This window comes from Pelophylax lessonae (genome assembly GCF_965119305.1).
Source record: "Pelophylax lessonae genome assembly, chromosome: 9".
NCBI classification, from domain to species: Eukaryota; Metazoa; Chordata; class Amphibia; order Anura; family Ranidae; genus Pelophylax; species Pelophylax lessonae.
Genome location: NC_138776.1, coordinates 262,479,570 through 262,499,941, shown reverse-complemented (window position 1 = coordinate 262,499,941; position 20,372 = coordinate 262,479,570). Strand labels below are relative to the sequence as shown.

Genomic DNA, 20,372 nt, shown 5'->3' with positions numbered 1-20,372 from the left:
GCTGATCTGAGCAGTCAGCTGGAGTGACGTCAGTCCGTCGGATGCACCATCCGACGGAAGGCATTATGCGACACGACACCGGCACATCATCACTGGAAGGATCATTTATGTTCTTTTCAACTTCAAGAAAATTGGACTTTAACAGAATTTTATGTTTTAGGAGACAGACACTTCTCTGTAATATGTCATGTACTATGTCTCCAGTCTCTGTCTTTTGTATACTACTAAAGCATGTCCACAATCTCCAACATCCCTTGTATCATGTCCGCAGTCTCCAACAACCCCTGTATCACGTCCGCAGTCTCCAACAACCCTGTATCATGTCCGCAGTCTTCAACAACCCCTGTATCATGTCCGCAGTCTCCAACATCCCCTGTATCATGTCCGCAGTCTCCCAACAACCCCTGTATCTTGTCCACAGTCTCCAACAACCCCTGTATCATGTCCGCAGTCTCCAACAACCCCTGTATCACATCCGCAGTCTCCAACATCCCCTGTATCATGTCCGCAGTCTGCAACATCCCCCGTATCATGTCCACAGTCTCCAACAACTCCTGTCTCATATCCACAGTCTCCAACAACTCCTGTCTCATGTCCACAGTCTCCAACATCCCCTGTATCATGTCCACAGTCTCCAACAACTCCTGTATCATATCCACAGTCTCCAATATCCCCTGTATCATGTCCTCAGTCTCCAACATCCCCTGTATCATGTCCGCAGTCTCCAACATCCCCTGTATCATGTCCGCAGTCTCCAACAACCCCTGTATCCTGTCCGCAGTCTCCAACATCCCCTGTATCATATCCGCAGTCTCCAACATCCCCTGTATCATGTCTGCAGTCTCCAACATCCCCTGTATCATGTCTGCAGTCTCCAACAACCCCTGTATCATGTCCGCAGTCTCCAACAACTCCTGTATCATATCCACAGTCTCCAACATCCCCTGTATCATGTCCACAGTCTCCAACATCCCCTGTATCATGTCCACAGTCTCCAACAACTCCTGTAACATATCCACAGTCTCCAATATCCCCTGTATCATGTCCTCAGTCTCCAACATCCCCTGTATCATGTCCACAGTCTCCCAACATCCCCTGTATCATGTCCGCAGTCTCCAACAACCCCTGTATCATGTCCGCAGTCTCCAACATCCCCTGTATCATGTCCGCAGTCTCCAACATCCCCTGTATCATGTCTGCAGTCTCCAACAACTCCTGTATCATGTCCGCAGTCTCCAACATCCCCTGTATCATGTCCGCAGTCTCCAACATCCCCTGTATCATATCCGCAGTCTCCAACATCCCCTGTATCATGTCCGCAGTCTCCAACATCCCCTGTATCATGTCCGCAGTCTCCAACATCCCCTGTATCATGTCCACAGTCTCCAACATCCCCTGTATCATGTCCACAGTCTCCAACATCCCCTGTATCATGTCCGCAGTCTCCCAACAACCCCTGTATCTTGTCCACAGTCTCCAACAACCCCTGTATCATGTCCGCAGTCTCCAACAACCCCTGTATCATGTCCGCAGTCTCCAACATCCCCTGTATCATGTCCGCAGTCTCCCAACAACCCCTGTATCTTGTCCACAGTCTCCAACAACCCCTGTATCATGTCCGCAGTCTCCAACAACCCCCGTATCATGTCCGCAGTCTCCAACATCCCCTGTATCATGTCCGCAGTCTCCAACATCCCCTGTATCATGTCCGCAGTCTCCAACATCCCCTGTATCATATCCACAGTCTCCAACATCCCCTGTATCATGTCCGCAGTCTCCAACATCCCCTGTATCATGTCTGCAGTCTCCAACATCCCTTGTATCATGTCTGCAGTCTCCAACATCCCCTGTATCATGTCCGCAGTCTCCTAAATCCCCTGTATCATGTCTGCAGTCTCCAACATCCCCTGTATCATGTCTGCAGTCTCCAACATCCCCTGTATCATGTCCGCAGTCTCCAACAACCCCTGTATCATGTCCACAGTCTCCAACAACTCCTGTATCATGTCCACAGTCTCCAACATCCCTTGTATCATGTCCGCAGTCTCCAACAACTCCTGTATCATGTCCACAGTCTCCAACAACTCCTGTATCATGTCCACAGTCTCCAACACCCCCTGTATCATGTCCACAGTCTCCAACAACTCCTGTATCATGTCCACAGTCTCCAACATCCCCTGTATCATGTCCACAGTCTCCAACAACTCCTGTATCATGTCCACAGTCTCCAACATCCCTTGTATCATGTCCACAGTGTCTGAAAGTCTCTTGTATTATGTCCACAGTCTCTGACATTTTCTTGTATCATGTCTGTAGTCTCCAGCAAACCTTGTATCATGTCTGTGTCTCTGAAAATGGCTTTTATCATGTCCGCAGTCTCTGACAGCCTCTTGTATCATGTCCACAGTCTCTCACAGTCTCTTGTATACTACTGAAGCAGGTCCACAGTCTCCAACAATGAGTATATAGTGCAGGGGTCAGGAGTATGTAATGTACAACATAGAGTATATAGTGAAGAGGTCAGGAGTATGTAACATACAACATATTGCATTACAAAGCAGCAGTTAGGACTATGTAATGTACAACATATTGTATGCAGAGCAGTGGCCAGACGTTTGAAACGTACAACACAGTCCTGACTGCTCCCCTTTATATGCGCTATGTTGTACGCTGCATACTCCTGACCCCAATATGTTGTACACAATAGTCCTGACTGCTGCATCGTATATCCACTATGTTGTACATTACAAAGCAAAGCAGCAGTTAGGACTATGTAATGTACAACATATTGTGTGTAGAGCAGTGGCCAGAAGTATGTAACAGACAACATAGTGCATGTACAGTGCAAAAGTCAGGACTATGTAATGTACAATGTAAGGACAACACAGTGAAAACAGAGTAGCAGTGGGGTTTGTGTAACGTACAACATATTGTATACAGAGCAGTGGCCAGGAGTATGTAATGTACAACATAATTATATGTAGAGTAATAGACAGGACTGTGTAAGGACAACATAGTGAATACAGAGTAGTGGTCAGGTCTATGTAATGCACAACATAATGCATATACAGTGCAGCAGTCAGAACGATGTAATGTACTACACAATGTAATGTATACAGAGCAGTGCTCAGGAGTATGTAACATACAACATAGTGCATATAAAGTGCAGCAGTCAGGATGATGTAATGTACAACATGTTGTATATAGAGCAGTGGACAGGACTATATAAGGACTATAGTGAAAACAGAGTAGTGGTCAGGTCTATGTATGAGTATTGTGGGGTTGGAGCAATGCAGGCGGGGTATCACTCCACCCCACACCGATGATGTTACTCTGACATCCTCTGTCAGAGGTCTTGCTAGAACTTAGGCACCCGGCAGGACATCCATGGTATCGTCCAGAGGCGAGAAGCCAGCTATTTATGGCCAATGGAGCTATTCATCTCTAATATTGGTTACCTTGGTAGTCTGGAGGTGGACACTTCTTGTCCACCTCCAGACTTCTACAGACCAGTAAATTCTCACTTTACTGTCCATCTTTAGATCAGATCACATCCATCAGTCTTCGCCCCACTCTCGGACATCTGGGAGAAGCAACAAGAAGGTTCTAGAGGTCATCAACAAGATAATAAGACTAATCATGGAAGAGGTGAGTGCCTAGAATAAAATGACTGTATGAATATGTCTGTGTGTTGGAAGGTCACATGGTTAACTCCTAACTTCATTATTGTATGTTCAGATTGGAAACGGGAGTGGTTTTATTGTTAAAGAAGAGATAAAAGAGGAGGATGAAGAGTTTGGTGCGAAGGAGGGGTTTTCAGAAGGACACAAGGATCTCTACAAGGACATCATGATGGAGAATCAGCCGCCCCTCACATCACCGGGTAAGAGGAGACTTTATTGTAAAGGAGAGAGCAGTACGGAGGCTCCACCTAGATCCCCCATCATTTGATAAACACATAGAAACAATGTATTCAGTCAGTGTGTGTGTTTCCTACAGATGGATCCAGTAATGGGAACCCACCCGAGAGGTGTCCCCGTCCTTTGAATACCCAGGATTCCACACAGGAAGATCACATCATCCCTCACCATCATCAGGTAGGTGATTGGAATCTAGAAACCTACAATATTATTTCTTCTTCTGCATTTTACGTTTTGTCAACTTTTTTTCATTTAGGGTGAAAAACAGATGGATATAAAAGTTGAGTTTAATGAAGAAACAAATGTGATGGGCGATCAGCCATCTACGGAGGCAAAAATGGTAGAAAAGGAACAATCCTCTCAACATGTCAGCACGGACACTCTGAGTGCAGAAACGGGTCATATTTTCAGATGGAAAGTGACGGAGAATCGGGAGACCATTAAAGCATCCGGTAAGAAAGGCGACTGAACTAATAATGGTAGACCAAGAAAAGGAGACTGGGCTGTAAATGGTAGAGCAGGAAGAGGAGACTGAACTAGAAATTGTAGAGCAGGAAGAGAAGAGTGGACTAGAGAGATGGTAAACCAGGAAGATTAGACTAAACTAGAAATGGAAGACCAGGAAGAGGAGACTGAACTAGAAATGGTAAACCAGGAAGAGGAGACTGAACTAGAAATGGAAGACCAGGAAGAGGAGACTGAAGTAGAACTAGAAGAACAGGAAGAGGAGACTGGACTGGACATGCGGGACCAGCAAGAGGAAACTGAAATAAAAATGGTAGACCGCGAGGAGACACTAGACTAAAAACAGTAGACCAGGAGGAGAGACTAGACTAAAAACGGTAGACCAGGAGGAGAGACTGGACCAGAAACGGTAGACCAGGAGGAGCGACTGGACTAGAAACGGTAGACCAGGAGGAGAGACGGGAATAGAAATGGTAGATCAGGAGGAGAGACTGGACTAGAAACGGTAGACCAGGAGGAGCGACTAGACTAGAAATGGTAGACCAGGAGGAGCAACTGGACTAGAAACGGTAGACCAGGAGGAGCGACTGGACTAGAAACGGTAGACCAGGAGGAGCGACTAGACTAGAAACGGTAGACCAGGAGGAGCGACTGGACTAGAAACGGTAGACCAGGAGGAGCGACTCGACTGGAAACAGTAGACCAGGAGGAGTGACTAGACTGGAAACGGTAGACCAGGAGGAGCGACTGGACTAGAAATGGTAGACCAGGAGGAGGGACTGGACTTGAAATGGCAGACCAGGAGGAGAAACTGGACTAGAAACGGTAGACAAGGAGGAGTGACTGGACTAAACTGGTACACCAGGATGAGAGACTGGACTAGAAACCGGTAAACCAGGAGGAGAGACTGGACTAGATAGGTTAGACCAGGAGGAGAGATTGGACTAGAAAAGGTAGACCAGCAAGAGGAGACTGGACTACAAGTGGTAGAGCAAAGATACCAAACCTATTGTAAGATAAAGCTATAGAGGTCTTCAACACATGATTAGTTGTATATTTGAACCTTGAATATTTATGGGCAATTTGCATTCCATTGATTTAACCTAATTCTTATTTATTGGCAATGTTGCCGCAGTATTTGCAAAAGTTAACCCTAATTGTAAAAATAATAATTATTGTACAAGTACATTTTTATTGTTGACTGATGATGTATCTAGATCTGCACCCTTCATACATGAGAGAAGAACACTGATTGCTTCATCGGAAATCTGTGCATTACGAACTCCTGACCCCTGAACTCCATGCATTATGCACTCTTGTCCTATAGCAAAGTAGGCTCAGGTTTCATTTCACCGAACCCCTTTAAGCCCACAGAGTGCAGAGGTGAGCAGTCATTGACGTACAGAGTATAGAGATCAGGAGTAAGTAATACACAGACTCTAGGGGAAAGGAGTATGTAACATACAGAGTACTGACTGAGGTCAGGAGTAACACAGAGAGAGCAAAGGTCAGGAGTAAGTAAAACTAGAAAGTAGGGATCCCTTCTCAAAGTCCTAGTCCCTGGTATGCACCCAGCTGGAAGTCAGTGTATGGTAAACATTACACTGTACAAGATCTTCAGCCACCCTAAAATAGCGCTGCTGGATTCCGCAATTGAAATCCAGAAAAGGAAACCCGGCATTCTGCACATGCACAATTGGATAAAAAAGGCCAGCAGCACCATTTTGGGGTAGCCAATTAACTTGTTCAGTGTAAAGTTTAGGCTGTACTGCTTTGTGGCCGGGGACATGCGAGGGATACTTGTTTTATGAGGAGTGTCCCTGAGAAACAGGGATGAATGACAGCGTAACATTAGAAAATTCCACCTTGATTCTTCAATATAACGTCATGTTCCCAACAAATGAGGAGGAGATACTGTACACCATATGAAAGGACCATCTCCATTCCTCAATATAACGTCATGTTCCTAACAAATGAGGAGGAGATACTGTACACCATATGAAAGGTCCATCTCCATTCCTCAATATAACATAATCTTCCCAACAAATGAGGAGGAGATACTGTACACCATATGAAAGGACCATCTCCATTCCTCAATATAACGTCATGTTCCTAACAAATGAGGAGGAGATACTGTACACCATATGAAAGGTCCATCTCCATTCCTCAATATAACGTCACATTCCCAACAAATGAGGAGGAGATACTGTACACCATATGAAAGGTCCATCTCCATTCCTCAATATAACGTCATGTTCCCAACAAATGAGGAGGAGATACTGTACACCATATGAAAGGTCCATCTCCATTCCTCAATATAACGTCATGTTCTCAACAAATGAGGAGGAGATACTGTACACCATATGAAAGGTCCATCTCCATTCCTCAATATAACGTCATGTTCCCAACAAATGAGGAGGAGATACTGTACACCATATGAAAGGTTAAATCTCCATTCCTCAATATAACGTCATGTTCCCAACAAATGAGGAGGAGATACTGTACACCATATGAAAGGTCCATCTCCATTCATCAATTCAGCATTGTGTTTTCTTACAAGTGAGTTGAAGGTAGGGCCATTGCCATTCCTTGCCATAATGCCCTCAGTGTACGTACACCATGACCTTTAGTTGGGTTTGTGTGTATTGTATATTTTTCTGATATCTATTCTTATAATGATGTTATGATTGTGCCCAATTCACTAAAGACCTTTGCAAAACAGCTGATTTCTAGACTAGCACGCATAATGCAATGAATTTATATTGAAACCTTTATCTCCAACAGATGAACACAGTGTCCCGAATGACTCAGAACCTCACCCTACTTTATCTTCAGACTGTAACGCAGAAGATAATGACTTTACCCAACATCCTCCGGGAGTAAATCCTGATATTGAAAATATACATCCCAGACATGAGAGCAGATCAATGGATCCCTCTAACAGCAAACAATGTCCTCCTGGAATATCACCTACTGTTACAAGCACCGGTGAAAAGATATTTCCATGTCCCCAATGTGACAAATGTTTTGGCTTTAAGTACAACCTTGTAAGACATCTCATGGTGCACACTGGAGAGCGGCCCTATATATGTTCAGACTGCGGGAAATCTTATAAAAGGAAATTAGACCTTCTCACACATGCCAAAATTCACACCGGTGAGAGGCCTTTTTTATGTACGCTCTGCGGGAAAGGCTTTATAGATAAACCGCGGCTTATTGCACATGAGCAAGAGCACACTGGCGAGAAGCCATTTTTGTGTACAGTCTGCGGGAAGGGCTTTAAAGTAAAAAAGTGTCTGGTTGAACACGAGCGTGTGCACACCGGTGAGAAACCTTTTTCCTGTACAGTGTGCGGGAAAGGTTTTGAAAGGAAAAGGCAGCTTATCGCACACGAGCGGCTGCACACCGGTGAGAAACCTTTTTCCTGTACAGTGTGCGGGAAAGGTTTTGGAGGGAAAAGGCAGCTTATCGCACACGAGCAGCTGCACACCGGTGAGAGACCTTTTTCCTGTACAGTGTGCGGGAAAGGTTTTGGAGAGAAAAGGCACCTTATCGAACACGAGCGGCTGCACACCGGTGAGAAACCTTTTTCCTGTACAGTCTGCAGAGAGAGTTTTAGAGGAAAAAAGAGGCTGGTTGAACACGAGCGACTGCACACCGGTGAAACGCCTTATAAGTGTTCCGATTGTGGGAAGGAGTTTAGAAACAGAGGCGTTCTAAACATTCACCGGCAATCGCATGCGCAAGGACAGCCGTATTCCTGCGCGCAGTGCGGAAAACGCTTTAAATATAGCATCAGCCTTACCCGGCACAAGAAACTTCATGCACAGGATAATTCATTGTCATGCTCGGAGTGCGGGAAATCTTTTACAACCAAATATGAACTTCGTGTTCATACGAGATGCCACACGGGAAAGAAGGTCTTCCAATGCCCGGACTGTGAGAAGTCCTTCTTATGGAATGCGGACCTTGTTAACCACCAGAGAATTCACACCGGAGAGAAGCCCTTTCCTTGTTCACTATGTGACAAACGTTTCTCCTATAAAAGCGTCCTTGAGGACCATATAAAAGTCCACACCGGTGAAAGGCCATTTTCCTGTACAGAGTGTGGTAAATCTTACACACAGAAAGGAAGCCTCGACTACCACATGAAGCGCCACACCGGTGAGAAGCCATTTTTATGTTCTGAATGTGGTAAATCTTTCACACATAAAGGACACTTCAACTACCACATGAAATGCCACACCGGGGAGAAGCCGTTTTCTTGTGAAAGATGCGGGAAAGGTTTCATATTACAAAAACAACTCCTCAGACACCAGAAAAACTGTACGGCCGAGGGACCGATTTCAACTTCAGAGTGCGAGACGTCAAAATCCGAGCTCGTTGTTCAACAAGAAGGTGAGGAGAAGTCGAAATCCGAACAGGAAAAAGGTCAGACGGAAGAGAAGAAGAGGTATCCATGCCTAGTATGCGAGAAATCCTTTAAACGGAGAGACCGCCTTGTTACCCACCAGAGAGTTCACACCGGTGAGAAGCCCTTTTCTTGCCCTGAATGCGGCAAATGTTTCTCCATTAAAAGAAACCTGAATTACCATATGAAAGTGCACAGCAGTGTGAAGCCGTTTGTCTGTAAAGTGTGCGGGAAAGGGTACACACAGCAGCGGAACCTTCATATACACATGACCAGTCATACAGGCGAGCGGCCCTTCTCATGTTCAGAGTGCGGGAAGAGATACAATCGAAAAGACAGTCTAGCCAAGCATCAGAAGAAACAGGGACACTGACTGTAGATACCCCATTAGTAGAAGCGAGGAATGTATCAGAAATTGTATCACGAAATCAGGGAATTTTTTTTAGCTTGCTATGTCTATTTTTCTAATCTTAGTATCATCTGTTCTACTTTGTTTCATTCTCCCCCATGCTAACCTTGTGTAATAAACAATTGTCATGTCTATCCTTTTTTTGTATCTCCATCATTGGCTGTACCTCACTGCTCTGAACCAGCTGTCTAATAGTGACGATGGTGGACCTTGCTGGTTCAATGAGTGTTGGCATGGCCACTTGTAGTCACTGCCAGGAGTGCTTGTGATTGGCTTTGCAATGCCTGGAATACCCTAAGGCAGGGGTCTCCAAACTCCCTAAACAAAGGGCCAATTTATTATCCTTCAGTATAGAGGGGCTAGACTGTAGACAGCAGTAGTAGAAAATGTCCTGGTGTCGGTAACATTGCCCCATCATTGATATCAGTGGGAGGAATAGTGCCCCATCATTGGTGTCAGTGGGAGGAATAGCGTCCCGTCATTGGTGTCAGTGGGAGGAATAGAGCTCCGTCATTGGTGTCAGTGGGAGGAATAGCGCCCCGTTATTGGTGTCAGTGGGAGGAATAGTGCCCCGTCATTGGTGTCAGTGGGAGGAATAGTGCCCCATCATTGATATCAGTAGGAGGAATAGTGCCCCATCATTGGTGTCAGTGGGAGGAATAGTACCCCATAATTGGTATCCGAGGGAGGAATAGTGCCCCATCATTGGTGTCAGAAGGAGAAATAGAGTTCCATCATTGGTGTCAGAAGAACAAACAGTGCCCCATTATTGGTGTCAGATGAAGGAATAGTGCCCCACTACTGGTGTCAGAAGAAGGAATAGTGCCCCATCACTGGTATCAGTGGGAGGAATAGTGCTCCATCATTGGTGTTAGTGGGAGAAATAGTGTCCTTAAAGCGGAGTTCCGGGCACAGAAATCATTTTTCAACAAACATACCCCCGGGACAGTCAGGGCTAGTACATTCCACAATGGCTAGCCTCTGATCTGTCCCGGTTCGCACTTACCTTTTAGAAGAAATACTCACTTATAAAATTTCTTCCACAGCGTTTCCATCTCTCTTGTGGGCAGATGAAGCCGGCGCGGTCCTCTTCTTCCGCGTCGTCTTCTCCCAGAATGCGCCTTCACTGGCCCCTCTCGTCACTTCCGGTGCGGCGCCGCATTCCTCCACAGCTTCTGGGCATGCCCAGAAGCTGTTTAGCAGGGGAATGCGGCGTCGCCCGGAAGTGACGAGCGGGGCCGGTGCCGTCGCATTGATTCCTGGGAGCGATGACGTTCAGCTCCCAGGAATCAGTGCAAGCCCGGAAGAGACGACTGAGCCTCGGCACAGAAGGAGGAAGTGAAGACTAGGTGAGTATATTCGATCTTCAATTACAAGGTGAGTAAATGAAAAAAAAAAAAACCTAACTATCCAATTCCTTTTTAGGTGAGGGGGAACAAGCGGACGCACACAAAAAAAAAATATCGATTTTATGCCCGGAACTCCGCTTTAAGGCTAGATAAAAGCAAGCAAAGGGCTGCATCTGGCCCCTGGGCAGGTACTGCTGGTGGTAACTTTTGGTGGTTACTGCTGTGGGTACTGCGGGTTGGTAATGCTGTAGGTACACCTGGTGGGTACTGCTGTGGGTATTGCTGGCTGGTACTGCTGGCGAGTATTGCTGTGGGTACTGCTGGCTGGTACTACTTGGGAGTACTGCTGGCAGGAAATGCTAGCAAAGAGTGAGCGTGAAGAGTGGAGCAGAGCCAATGCTTCCTGTAGCTCTCCTTGGTCTCTTCTCACAGGTGGAGTGCATTTGATATCACTCCGCTTGTGACAGAACGGAGCTGGAACTACACAGGAAGCTTCTGACAGCTGAGCTCTGACACAGAGAGCCGGAATATCGCCCTGGTGGCAGACAGCCGCAGACCGCATCCCGGAGACTTGGGATGTCTGGTTATGCGTCATCTTAACCCATTATGACTGCACTGAGAATCATGGAAATTCTGGATTGAGATCGCGGGGGGGTGAATCGAGATCGCGATTTTTTTACTTTGATTTTGGGGTGTCTTTGAATTCAGCCCTCTGTAGGGTGATCATTTTAATTTCCATCGCCCGTTCCTTCCTAACACATTACCCAGTGCATACCAGTATAGATACTAACGCATTACCCAGTGCATACCAGTATAGATACTAACGCATTACCCAGTCCATACCAGTATAGATCCTAACGCATTACCCAGTCCATACCAGTATAGATCCAAATGCATTACCCCGTCCATACCAGTATAGATCCTAACACATTATCCAGTCCATACCAGTATAGATCCTAACACATTACCCAGTCCATACCAATATAGATATCCAGCATGAGATTTTTCCTCATTCAAATCTGTGTGTTTTCGAAGTGTTCCTTTCATTTTTATGAGCGGTGTTTATGATCAGTGGCGGCTGGTGCTCAAAATTTTGAAGGGGGGGGGGGGGGGGGTTGGGGCGGAAACAGAAAAATGTAATAGGCATTGCTTTGCGGCAAAAAATACTGTAAAAAATTGCGTGACTTTGAGGTCACAAAAGTGTGAAAGGGACCTTCAGTAATCAAGGTATAGTGTGCCCCCTTTCAATGCAAAGTGACCAGCCTGCCCCCTTTCAATGCAGAGTGACCAGCGTGCCCCCTTTCAATGCAGAGAGACTAGCGTGCCCCCTTTCAATGCAGAGTGACCAGCGTGCCCCCTTTCAATGCAGAGTGAACAGCGTGCCCCCTCTCAATGCAGAGAGACCAGCGTGCCCCCTCTCAATGCAGAGAGACCAGCGTGCCCCCTCTCAATGCAGAGAGACCAGCGTGTCCCCTTTCAATGCAGAGAGACCAGCGTGTCCCCTTTCAATGCAGAGAGACCAGCGTGCCCCCTTTCAATGCAGAGAGACCAGCGTGCCCCCTTTCAATGCAGAGTGACCAGCGTGCCCCCTTTCAATGCAGAGTGACCAGCATGCCCCCTTTCAATGCAGAGTGACCAGCGTGCCCCCTTTCAATGCAGAGTGACCAGCGTGCCCCCTTTCAATGCAGATTGACCAGCGTGCCCCATTTCAATGTAGAGTGACCAGCGTGCCCCCATCAATGCAGTGACCAGCGTGCCGTGCCCCCATCAATGCAGTGACCAGCATGCCCCCATCAATGCAGTGACCAGCGTGCCGTGTCCCCTTCAATGCAGAGAGACCAGCGTGCCCCCATCAATGCAGTGACCAGCGTGCGTGCCCCCATCAATGCAGTGACCAGCGTGCTGTGCCCCCATCAATGCAGTGACCAACGTGCCCTCATCAATGCAGTGATCAGTGTGCCCCATCAATGCAGTGACCGGCGTGCCGTGCCCCCATCAATGCAGTGACCAGCATGCCCCCTTTCAATGCAGAGAGACCAGAGTGCCCCCTTTCAATGCAGAGTGACCAGCGTGCCCCCTTTCAATGCAGTGACCAGCATGCCCCCTCTCAATGCAGAGAGACCAGCGTGCCCCCTCTCAATGCGGAGAGACCAGCGTGCCCCCTGTCAATGCAGAGAGACCAGCGTGCCCCCTGTCAATGCAGAGAGACCAGCGTGTCCCCTTTCAATGCAGAGAGACCAGCGTGCCCCCTTTCAATGCAGAGAGACCAGCGTGCCCCCTTTCAATGCAGAGAGACCAGCGTGCCCCCTTTCAATGCAGAGAGACCAGCGTGCCCCCTTTCAATGCAGAGTGACCAGCGTGCCCCCTTTCAATGCAGAGTGACCAGCGTGCCCCCTTTCAATGCAGAGTGACCAGCGTGCCCCATTTCAATGCAGAGTGACCAGCGTGCCCCATTTCAATGCAGAGTGACCAGCGTACCATGCCCCCATCAATGCAGTGACCAGCGTGCCATGCCCCAATCAATGCAGTGACCAGCGTGCCCCCATCAATTCAGTGACCAGCGTGCCCCCATCAATGCAGTGACCAGCGTGCCGTGCCCCCATCAATGCAGTGACCAGCATGCCGTGCCCCCATCAATGCAGTGACCAGCGTGCCCCTATCAATGCAGTGACCAACGTGCCCCCCATCAATGCAGTGACCAGCGTGCCATGCCCCCATCAATGCAGTGACCAGCGTGCTGTGTCCCCATCAATGCAGTGACCAGCGTGCCCCCATCAATGCAGTGACCAGCGTGCCATGCCCCCTTCAATGCAGAGATCATCGTGCCCCCTTCAATGCAGAGACCAGCGTGCCCCCATCAATGCAGTGACCAGCGTGCCATGCCCCCTTCAATGCAGAGATCATCGTGCCCTCTTCAATGCAGAGATCAGCGTGCCAAGCCCCCCCCCCCCCCCCGAGACACTTACCTGTAGGGGCGGCTTCTCTTCAGTCCCCGCGTCTCCTCGAGTTACCCACTGCAGCGGCTTCAATCACTTCACTTACCTGCTCTCCTGGGCAGTGGGCTGACTCAACTCCTGTGACTCCAGACTTTGAGACGTCCACGCGCTGCTCCTCTCTTCTTCGCTCTGACGGCGGCGGGAACCAGGAAGGTGACGGAGACTGACTGACGCACGCACCACCCCCACAACAACGTCAGCCGGGATGTCCTGAATGATTGGTCCAGGCTGGAGTTTGGACCAATCACAGCCAGGACAGGACTACATTGGGGAGTGTCAGGGCGCAGTGCTCTGTGCCCCAATAACACCCAGAAGGCCGCCAATCGGCGCCTCTGCTGGAAGCACGTGGGATGCCAAACCCCCCTCCCCCCATAGCCAGCAATAGGTCCGGTGCCCCTAGTGGGCTTTTAAATGGTAATTTTTTTTTTCTTTGAAGATCGATTGGGGGGGCGGCGCCCCTGCGCCCCCTATCGACCGACCGCCACTGTTTATGATACAATTTTCTATTATGAGGAGAGCTCACACGGCTACAATTGAGTATAACTTGCAGTTCTTTTATTTACCACAGGGAGTGCTCTCAGACAGGAAGTGATGTCAGGTATAGACAGGAAGTGAGGTCAGGTATGGACAGGTGATGTCGCATGAAGACAGGAAGTTCCTGGTCAGAGGTGAGTTGGGAGGGAGTAGAGAGGAGACATTGCTGGAACTGGCAGCAGAGGAGGTAATAAGATATTATTTTATATTTACACCCAGTAACCCCCCCCCCCCCGTCATGTTCCGTCCTCTTCCTCCATAGTCACTGTGACGTCCTTTATCTCCAGCATATGATGTTACACACATTTATAGTATAAATGTATATTAATTTATCTGATTTGACATATACCGCAGTGCTGTACAGAGATCACTGAGCCAGTCACATCAGTCTCTGTACCAGAGGAGCTTACACTCTAATGTCCCCTCCCCCACAGTCACACACTATTATTATTATACATTTATATAGCTCTGACATATACCACAGTGCTGTACAAAAAAATGCCCCTTATTGACTCCTATGCAAAATCGCATCCCATTGACTTCAATGCAAAAACACCCCCCAGTGAGTTTAATGCAAAAATTGCATCCTTTTTACTTCAATGCAAAATCGCGTCCGTTGACCTCTATGGAAAAAAAAACGCTTCCTATTGACTTCAATGCAAAATCACGTCCATTGTCTTCAATGCAAAATCGTGTCCCATTGACTTCTATGCAAAAATACCCCTAGTGACTTTTAACGCAAAAATTGCATCCCTTTGACTTTAATGCTGACGTCACATCTGTCGACTTCTATGCAAAAAACGCTCCCTATTGACTTCAATGCAAAATCACATGAATTTTCTTCAATGCAAAATAGCGTTCCCTTGTCTTTTATGCAGAAAACGCCCCCTATTGACCTCTATTTAAAATCACGCCCCATTTGACTTTAATGCAAGAACGCCAGACACATTCATTAAATTTTAAAAACATTTTTTTTAAAAACTGTCCATTTCGGTTTTCGGCCAAGTGCATCCTGAATTTTTGGTTTCAGGACCCGGAAGGTAGCAATCCAGGGTACTGCAGGCATGGCAGTGATAGTTTGATGCCCAGCCTGCAGTGGCAGTGAACAGAGAGCAGCAATCACAGGGTGGTGATAAGGGGGCAGGAATCATAGTTAACGGGGTAGCAATCACAGGGTGCAGTTCACATGGCGGTGATCAGACGGCAACAATCACAGGGTGCAGTTCACATGGCGGTGATCAGACGGCAGCAATCACAGGGTGCAGTTCACATTATGGTGATCAGACGGCAGCAATCACTGGGTGCAGTTCACATTATGGTGATCAGACGGCAGCAATCACTGGGTGCAGTTCACATGATGGTGATCAGACGGCAGCAATCACAGGGTGCAGTTCACATTATGGTGATCAGACGGCAGCAATCACTGGGTGCAGTTCACATGGCGGTGATGAGACGGCAGCAATCACAGGGTGCAGTTCACATGGCGGTGATGAGACAGCAGCAATCACAGGGTGCAGTTCACATGATGGTGATCAGACGGCAGCAATCACAGGGTGCAGTTCACATGGCGGTGATCAGACGGCAGCAATCACAGGGTGCAGTTCACATGATGGTGATCAGACGGCAGCAATCACAGGGTGCAGTTCACATGGCATTAATCAGACAGCAGCAATCACAGGGTGCAGTTCACATGACGGTGATCAGACGGCAGCAATTACAGGGTGCAGTTCACATGACGGTGATCAGACAGCAGCAATCACAGGGTGCAGTTCACATGGCGTTGATCAGACGGCAGAAATCACAGGGTGCAGTTCACATGACGGTGATCAGACGGCAGCAATTACAGGGTGCAGTTCACATGGCGTTGATCAGACGGCAGAAATCACAGGGTGCAGTTCACATGACGGTGATCAGACGGCAGCAATCACAGGGTGCAGTTCACATGACGGTGATCAGACGGCAGCAATTACAGGGTGCAGTTCACATGAAGGGTATCAGACAGCAGCAATCACAGGGTGCAGTTCACATGGCGTTGATCAGACGGCAGCAATCACAGGGTGCAGTTCACATGGCGTTGATCAGACGGCAGCAATCACAGGGTGCAGTTCACATGACGGTGATCAGACGGCAGCAATTACAGGGTGCAGTTCACATGACGGTGATCAGACGGCAGCAATTACAGGGTGCAGTTCACATGAAGGGTATCAGACAGCAGCAATCACAGGGTGCAGTTCACATGGCGTTGATCAGACGGCAGAAATCACAGGGTGCAGTTCACATGGCGGTGATCAGACGGCAGCAATCACAGGGTGCAGTTCACATGATGGTGATCAAAATGCAGCAATCACAGGGTGCAGTTCACATGATGGTAATCAGACGGCAATACCCTGGGAATTCTGGGATATTATCCAGTAACAGACAAGGGATGTGTCTGGATGGTGACTGTATCATTGTGTGTGTCAGGTTCCTATAAGGTGTCAGGATGTCACTGTCTATTTCTCCATGGAGGAGTGGGAGTATTTAGAAGGACACAAGGATCTCTACAAGGACGTCATGATGGAGAATCAGCCGCCCCTCACATCACCGGGTAAGAGGAGACTTTATTGTAAAGGAGAGAGCAGTACGGAGGATCCACCTAGATCCCCCATCATCTGATAAACACATAGAAACAATGTATTCAGTCAGTGTGTGTGTTTCCTACAGATGGATCCAGTAATGGAAACCCACCAGAGAGATGTCCCCGTCCTCTGTATTCCCGGGATTCCACACAGGAAGGTCACACCATCCCTCACCATCATCAGGTAGATGAATAACATTTAGTAAACAGTCGTTACATCTAGGTCCACGTGTCAACTGCTTTGTAAACATTACTGTTTTTTTATTATTCTTTTCAGATTGGGGATCTTCAGAACATAAATATTCTTCTTAAAGAAGAGATAAAAGAGGAGTATGATGAGGGTGGTGCAACAGAGGAGTTTACAGAAAGAGATAAAGATGATATGATGGAGCCACCCAATGATAGGAACCTACCAGAGAAATGTCCCCGTCCTCTGTATTCCCGGGATTCCAGACAGGAAGATCACACCATCCCCCACCATCATCAGGTAGATGAAATAGAGAAGAAACTTTAAGATTTTATTAAATTTGATTTATTTTGTAGGGATTGATGGTATTTTTGTCATTTCGTGGGATTAGGGTGAAGACCTGATTGATATAAAAGTTGAGGTTAAAGCAGAAGAAGAGACGTATGTGAGGGGTGATCAGTACATAGAGGATGGTGGAATGATCATGTCAATTAAAAATGAGGAATCTTTTCATGACATGATGAACAACCAGCCACCCCTCACATCACCGGGTAAGAGGAGACTTTATTGTAAAGGAGGGAGCAGTACGGAGGATCCACCTAGATCCCCCATCATCTGATAAACACATAGAAACAATGTAATCAGTCAGTGTGTGTGTTTCCTACAGATGGATCCAGTAATGGGAACCCACCAGAGAGATGTCCCCATCCTCTGTATTCCCAGGATTCCACACAGGAAGATAACACCATCCCTCACCATCATCAGGTAGATGGAGTTGCGCATGAAGAACTTGACACATTTTCATTTTTATTAAAGACGTTTTTACTGTATTGACAGATGTTTTGTGGTTTTAGACTGAAGAACTGATTGACATGAAAGTTGAGGTTAAAAAGGAAGAAGAGACATATGTAAGGGATGATCAACAGTTCACGGAGGAGGTTGGAATGGTCATGATTAAAGAGGAGGAAGCTTCCCTTGGTATTGGAACAGGTGAATGATAGACACCACTAGAAGAAACTTTACATTTTATTTCTACTAAAGTATGTTCATATACCGAAAAAAAAGTGAAAGTCTGCCGATTCTCTGTTGGGCATACTAAACCTATAGATATATTTAAAACTGGCATATCTTATATAGTAATGGTTTCTGAACTTCTGTCATAAAGTACTTGCTAACCTTTTGGCAGTTTCATAAGCACCAAGAACATCCTTCCAAACAAATAAGATTAAGAAATCTCCTTTGTAGGAAAGGTCCATATCCATTCCTCAATATAACGTCATGTTCCCAACAAATGAGGAGGAGATACTGTACACCATATGAAAGGTCCATCTCCATTCCTCAATATAACGTCATGTTCCCAACAAATGAGGAGGAGATACTGTACACCATATGAAAGGTCCATCTCCATTCCTCAATATAACGTCATGTGCCCAATGTAATATGTAAAAGTCCATCACTTCTAGACCAACAAGCATTGCTCATGAGTGCACAACCTTAATAAACATGCCCTAAACAGTAATAACATTTTTTTTTTTCTTCAGATGAATGTGATGTCCGGAACATTTCAGAGTTCCATCCCAACCAATTATCCTGTAATAATGAAGAGAATCTGGATATGTGTGACAGAGAGAACACAAAGGAGCGTCTGTTTTCCTGTTCTGAGTGCGAGAAATGTTTTAAGTCAAGAAAGGATCATCAAAGATGCCACATCGAAGAACAGATAGTTGACAGTGATGAGCTTCCCTATTCATGTTCGGAGGGCGGGAAATCTTTTAGAAGACATTGCGAGCTTCGTTCACGTCTAAGAGCTCACAGGAAAAAGAGGTCTTGCTCAGAATGTGAGAAAAGCTTCTCTACAATAAAGCAACTCTTTAGACACCAGAGGGTTCACACTGGTGTGGAGACCTTTTCATGTTCTGAGTGTGGGAAACAATTCATGTCGAAATATCGACTTTTTAGACACGATGAACAATGCCACGATGGAAAACAGGCACCGGTTAATGGCGGCGAGCGGCCCTATTCGTGTTCCGAATGCAGAAAATCCTTTAGAAGAAAATGCGACCTTTATACGCATCGAAAATCTCACACGGAAAAGTGGCCTTGCTCACAATGCGAGAAATCCTTCATAACAAAAAGGGAACTGGTGATACACCAGAGAACCCATACCGGTGAGAACTTTTCCTGTTCTCAGTGCGGGAAGTGTTTTGTAAACAAATACGGACTTAATGCGCATCAGAAGGTTCACATGGAAAAGTGGTCTTGCTCAGAATGTGATAGAACCTTCATAACGAAATTACAACTCGATAAACACCAAATCGTTCACACCGGGGAGAAGCCCTTTTCGTGTTCCGAGTGCACCAAATGTTTCTTCTGTAAAGCAAGCCTCAGAAAACACATGAAGATCCACACTCACGAGAAACAGTTTTCCTGTCCGGAGTGCGGGAGATGTTTCCTGTTTCGAAAATCTCTTCTTGTCCACCAAGCCACTCACATGGGCGAGCCTCCTTACTCGTGTCCGGAATGCAAGAAGTCGTTTGATTCAAAATCTGAATTCGCTTTACACCAGACAGCCCACACTGGTGTAAAGACCTATTCCTGCTCCGAGTGCGACAAATCGTTCCTTCGTAAATCGCAACTCGTTATACACCAGAGACACCATACCGGCGAGAAGCCGTTCGTTTGTCCCGAGTGCGGCAAAGGTTTTGCGTACAAAGCACCCCTCAGATCCCATTTGAAGATCCACACCGGTGAGACTTTACTTTCCTGTCCGGACTGCGGGAAAAAAGTGCGGGGAAGGAAATTTCTTCTCATCCACCAGAGAATTCACACGGGCGAGCGTCCTTTTTCGTGTCCCGAATGTGACAAGTCGTTCAAGGCCAAGTTTCACCTCACTTTACACAAAAAGATACACATCGGAGAGAGGAAGTTTTCTTGTTCGGAGTGTGGGAAATCCTTCTTGACGAAATCGCATCTTGTGACGCACCATAGGACTCACAGCGACGAAAGGCCGTTCTTGTGCTCCGTGTGCGGCAAAGGCTTTAAGCAAAAAGGGAACCTCGATACACATCATAAGCTCCACGTTGGAGAGAAGCCGTTTTTATGTTCACAGTGCGGGAAAGGTTTTAAACAAAACTCGGAACTTGTTAGACACCAGAAAAGTCACATGAGCGAGCGTCCTTTTTCGTGTTCGGAGTGCGGGATGCGGTTTAAGCGGAAAGAGTTTCTAGTTAGACATCAGAGGGCGCAGGGACACTGAAGTTGGAAACAAGTTGATGGCGTTGGCTCATAGGATGTATTGTACTGACCAAGTAAGGACTGTGTGATACAGATGAGGAGGACTCAACGCATGTAGTGTCTTGAAAAAGTATTCACACCCCTTTGAAGTTTTCCACAATTTTCATGTTACAACCAAAAATGTAAATGTATTTTATTGGGATTTTATGTGATAGGCCGACACAAAGTGGCACATAATTGTGAAGTGGAA

The 20,372-nt window shown here is 46.9% G+C and overlaps 1 protein-coding gene across 1 annotated transcript in view; it reads left to right on the top strand.

The window, feature by feature from the left end:
- The window catches only part of LOC309564423 (uncharacterized protein), a 130,615-nt gene that overhangs the window by 47,372 nt on the left and 62,871 nt on the right, over nt 1–20,372 (top strand). The window contains exons 13-20 of the mRNA XM_082269053.1: nt 3,543–3,648; nt 4,177–4,372; nt 7,170–9,019; nt 16,551–16,671; nt 17,556–17,653; nt 17,743–17,878; nt 18,430–18,712; nt 18,848–20,114. Of these exons, the coding sequence (XP_082125179.1) occupies nt 3,543–3,648; nt 4,177–4,372; nt 7,170–9,019; nt 16,551–16,671; nt 17,556–17,653; nt 17,743–17,878; nt 18,430–18,712; nt 18,848–20,114 (4,057 nt within the window). The remainder of the gene's footprint in view (nt 1–3,542; nt 3,649–4,176; nt 4,373–7,169; nt 9,020–16,550; nt 16,672–17,555; nt 17,654–17,742; nt 17,879–18,429; nt 18,713–18,847; nt 20,115–20,372) is intronic.